Genomic DNA, 4,487 nt, shown 5'->3' with positions numbered 1-4,487 from the left:
ACAGATAATAACTTTATTATTGCCTCTAGGGCATATTTCCTTCAACTTTGACAGCCCAAACATGTTTGGAACTAGGAATCGAGCTTGAATTGATAACATCAACATACATTGATTTAACTGTAAATACTCCAGACCTAGTAAGCTTCCAGCGTAATTCATCGGGTTGTTGAGAAAGCTGAACCTCCATCATTCTACTTACTAGACGGAGCCATTCTTCCCAACGATTGCCCACGGGCGCCCTTCCGAACTGAATATTAAGGGTGATAGATTGAAGTACCGTTGCAACAAACACCTCACGTCGTTGAACAATACGATACAAAGACGGGTATTGAATGGCTAAGGGTGTCTCTCCGAGCCAAGTATCCTCCCAGAATCGCGTACTAGCACCGTTACCAATAATAAACTTTGTCCTATTAAACAGGGATAGTTTGATTTTCATAAGCCCTTTCCAAAAGGGTGAGTCAGTCGGCCTTACTGTCACCTGAGACAAAGTTTTGGTTTGAAGATATTTGCTATGGAGGATTTGCGCCCAAGTGGCATCAGTCCCACTTGATAACTTCCACAGCTACTTGCTGAGAAGACATATGTTCTTAACTTCAAGATTTTCAATACCAAGACCCCCTTGGTCTTTCGGTCTATAGATGATATCCCATTTGGCTAGACAGTATTTTTTTTTAGTTCATCACCCTGCCAAAAGAATCGTGATCGATAGAAGTCCAGTCTTTTCCTAACTCCAACTGGTACTTCGAAGAACGACAAAAGAAACATAGGCATACTCGTGAGAACCGAATTTATCAAAATTAGTCGGCCTCCGTATGACATGAGCTTGCCCTTCCAGCAACTCAGTTTCTTTTCAAATCGGTCCTCGATGTACTTCCATTCTCTGTTTGTCAGTTTACGATGGTGGATTGGTATTCCTAAGTATGTGAAAGGTAAAGCCCCCAAATTGCAACCAAACACACGATTTCTACATAATAATCATGTGTGATGTACTACCTATCTCAACATGCTCGTCCGGCTAAATGTGCACACGTTTGCTTCGAGCTTATCGTGTGAGATGGGTTCCCCTATCGCACACAGGTAGCCCATATGGTGTGTGATGCACCCCCATATCGCACACCATGGCAAGACGTCAATTCGCATATAATGTGCATTAGAGATTTTTAACCGCGTGCAATGGATGGATCTGCACTAGTGTGAAAAGCTTTGGGCTAGGAGAACATTTCAACTTCTACTCACTTTTGTGGGAAATAAAATAGTTGGTGAACATTTTGAACTTTTTCTCAAAAGTTTTCATGGTGACGGTTTGTTTCAGAATAAAATATTAACCATTCAGCATGCTAATCAAGGAACTCAGACATATAATGCTATGACTTTCTTGCAAACATCCGACAGACCATATCCAACTCAATTTTGCTCTAGATGAACTTAAATTATCCAATGGTTGCTGAAAATCAGTTAGCTAGGAAGAAAAATGGTTGGAATCAAGTCACCACACTAATACCCTAGCATTCTTCTCTGGCTAGCAGCTAACACTGTATGTACACCTTACAAAATTAAGTTGCAAGTTCCACATGTGCAGACCGACTGAGAGCTGAACTCCCACACGTGCATGCACGCACACCCTCTCTCCCAGTGTGCATGCATGCATATGCTGGACCTTAATAAATTAAGCTAAATCTCGCAATCAGTCGACCGCTGCTGTTGCTTCTGCCCATGGTCTTCTTCTACGGCGCCGGCGGGCCCTGCTCGTCGTGCCGTGGCCTGGCAGCCCAGAGGGTGCTGACGGCGCGGAGGCGGTGGAAGTAGTCGGCGATGGCGACAAAGCAGCAGGCGGCCTGTCGGACCGTCAGCATGCCGTGCAGCTTGTCCAGGGTCTGCTGCCTCAGCCCATCTGCCTGCAGCACGCAGAAGGAAGAAACACTGTTAGTAGTTAACTTGGACAATCATTCATGTACACTTGAACAGTGCTAATCGAGAGAAAACGTCGACTTCCGAACGGTTCCATCAAGTGGCAACATAGGATCATGTGGGAGATGATAAACTACGTATGGGCCGGTTCGGTCGATCTGTCAGGATCACTCTATAATCAAGCTTGCTGCTACTTTTTCCTGCACATTAATTCTGCAAGATCATGATGTCCCAACTCCTCCATCTTGTCATCCCCCAGTTTCTATGTTAACGTGCGTCCGTTCGTACGTCTGCAGCGTCTAGCGCACATGTGTGTGTGTGTGGATGGACGGGCCGGGGGCTTCGACCTCCTTCCAAATTTGACTTGGTGCAACGCGTCTGGCAGCTGCTGGCTAGCTAGGTTTCGCCTAACCTAAATTCGTCCGGCCGGCCATGCCGTGCATGCTGATCCCAAGTTCCCAACAACCAGGCATGATGACGCAGTGCACGCGTGTGGATGATGCTGGCCGTACGTTCGTCTCACGTCCTAATTAGGGTCTGGTAGTGGGCCCCAGACGCAGTCTGATGCTGACGTGACGTACGCATCACATGTGATCATATACTACGCACCTGCCTGACGATGGCTTCCATGGAGGAGATCTTGTTGAGGGCGAGGGACATGTGGCCCATGAAGTTGCCGCCGGCGGCCTCCGGGGAGGCGATGGTGTCGGAGAGGGAGTGCTGGAGGGTCCCCATGGTGTGGTTCAGCGACTCCTCCGTCTCCTGCACCCACCGCTGGAGGTTGTAGATTCCCAGGAGCTGCCCCTCTGACAGCGACTCCACTTGCTTCAACATTACCTGCATTAGTTAATTATTTATTAAGTAATCCATCATATACAGTTAAGCGTATATCACTTTTGAATATTTAGCCCAATTAGTTGAGAGCATTTGTGAAATTATGGACAGTATATAATATGGTTTAGGTTTAGCTATATATAGATGTACTAAGCAATTACCAGAAATTAGATGCTTAGCTTCTAAATATATATTGAAAGTAAATATCTCTATTCTCCACAAAAATGGAAAACAAAAATATATATGGTCCATGCTGGAAAACAGAAATTAATGAGCTAGGTACGCGTGTAGTGCACTTCTTTGAAGGAAAGTGTAGAGCACATTTCATCAACACATATACATGATTTACCCATTCCATCTAGAATATGTATAGAGTAAGCTCAAAAAACAACCTAATATATGCTGAAAAGTCCACATGAAAAGACGCTCAAAACTACGTGATGTTCTCTTTTTGAGAATCTTGTTGCAGGTGATCTTCTCGGGCCGAGTTTTATATATACACACGCTTCTAGGATATATGTGCCTACATATAAACCTTCTAGAAGGCCAATGATATGGGAAAGGATCACAGTTCAGTGAGAAAACATGATTAACATTTTTCTTTATCTAAAATCGGTGCATTTTTTGTTGTCATTACAAAATTATTATGCAGGATTTTGGAACATGGAAGTTTTATCTCAAAGAAGGTCTCGAAATTACTAGACTCCGAGCAAAGCAAAAGAAAGCTGATTTGATTAGCAGTTGGATTGAATAGAATCTCTAATTTTATCATGTTTCCCAAAACTGGTGTTAGTTGATCCTTTTAGATCGGCTTCTTGTAGCCTATGTAATATGTAATTTGTTTTATTTATTAATATAGAAAATACCGTAGAACGATTGTTCTACGGTTTCGGCTAAAAAAATCATTTGGGAGAAGACGGTGTGGAAAATAAAGTTAGACTGATCAATTCACACACATGACCCATAAACTGAACTGCTAAATATTTGGTATATGCGCTCTTTTGATCTGAAATTTTCTCACGCCGAACCGTATTTCACTAGCTAATATGTTTTGGGCATTTGAATATACTGCTCGCTGGACAGTATAGACCACGTACAAAAGCATGATAGTCAGTTTAAAAATCCATTTTTTATATACGTCTAACACGAAATATGTGCAGTTCCTGGTTTCAGCATGGTCAAGAATGTTTTCTTTGTAGAATATAAGTGAACAGCAAAAGAATCACTATGAGATTTGGAAATCCGTCCCCATCACACATCTAACTTCTCCTACACATGTTTCTGTCCAATATTACCTACTCCCCAATCAATCCATTGTGTCTCAACAATGCACATGCATCCAAAAGCTAACCTTGTTTTTTTTTCCTTCCTCAGTTTCAACTATTCCATCAAGTATATATTGGATCCTCAGCAAAACCTTTTCAGTTTTTGGAATAAGTTAGGGGACCTCTGGAGTTGTTGACCATGTAATTAGAGCGGGGAAAATTAAGATGTGTTTTAGCTTTTCCAAAGCCGGCCTAGAGTTGCTGGAGAATGCAAGTAAGACCAGGCGCACATTAGCTAAAAAGGGCAAGGGAGACATTATTGGAAATTCATTTTGATGGGAAAAAAGTTGGAGGTGGTGACTCAACCTAACATGTCTTTAGGTTTAAACTAGCACACACACTTTTCCCAAAATGTATGTTTGTACTTGATGTTTCTCACACACAAAATTGTACATAAATGAATGGAATTTTGAGGGG

General features: G+C 42.6%; 1 protein-coding gene across 2 annotated transcripts in view; it reads right to left on the bottom strand.

The window, feature by feature from the left end:
* Positions 1-1,349: 1,349 nt before the first annotated feature.
* LOC119301199 (transcription factor TGAL7-like) overlaps positions 1,350-4,487 on the bottom strand; it is a 9,644-nt gene continuing 6,506 nt past the window's right edge. The window contains exons 10-11 of one of the 2 annotated variants that reach the window (XM_037578123.1): positions 2,521-2,748; positions 1,350-1,898 (exon numbers count right to left, since the gene is read on the bottom strand). In XM_037578123.1, the coding sequence (XP_037434020.1) occupies positions 1,728-1,898; positions 2,521-2,748 (399 nt within the window). In that variant the 3' untranslated portion in view covers positions 1,350-1,727. The remainder of the gene's footprint in view (positions 1,899-2,520; positions 2,749-4,487) is intronic. The other variant, XM_037578124.1, reaches the window with a different exon arrangement.

Source organism: Triticum dicoccoides, chromosome 5A, assembly GCF_002162155.2.
Source record: "Triticum dicoccoides isolate Atlit2015 ecotype Zavitan chromosome 5A, WEW_v2.0, whole genome shotgun sequence".
NCBI classification, from domain to species: domain Eukaryota; kingdom Viridiplantae; phylum Streptophyta; class Magnoliopsida; order Poales; family Poaceae; genus Triticum; species Triticum dicoccoides.
The sequence above is the reverse complement of the archived record's forward strand: the minus strand, read 5'-3'. Positions and strand labels throughout refer to the sequence as shown.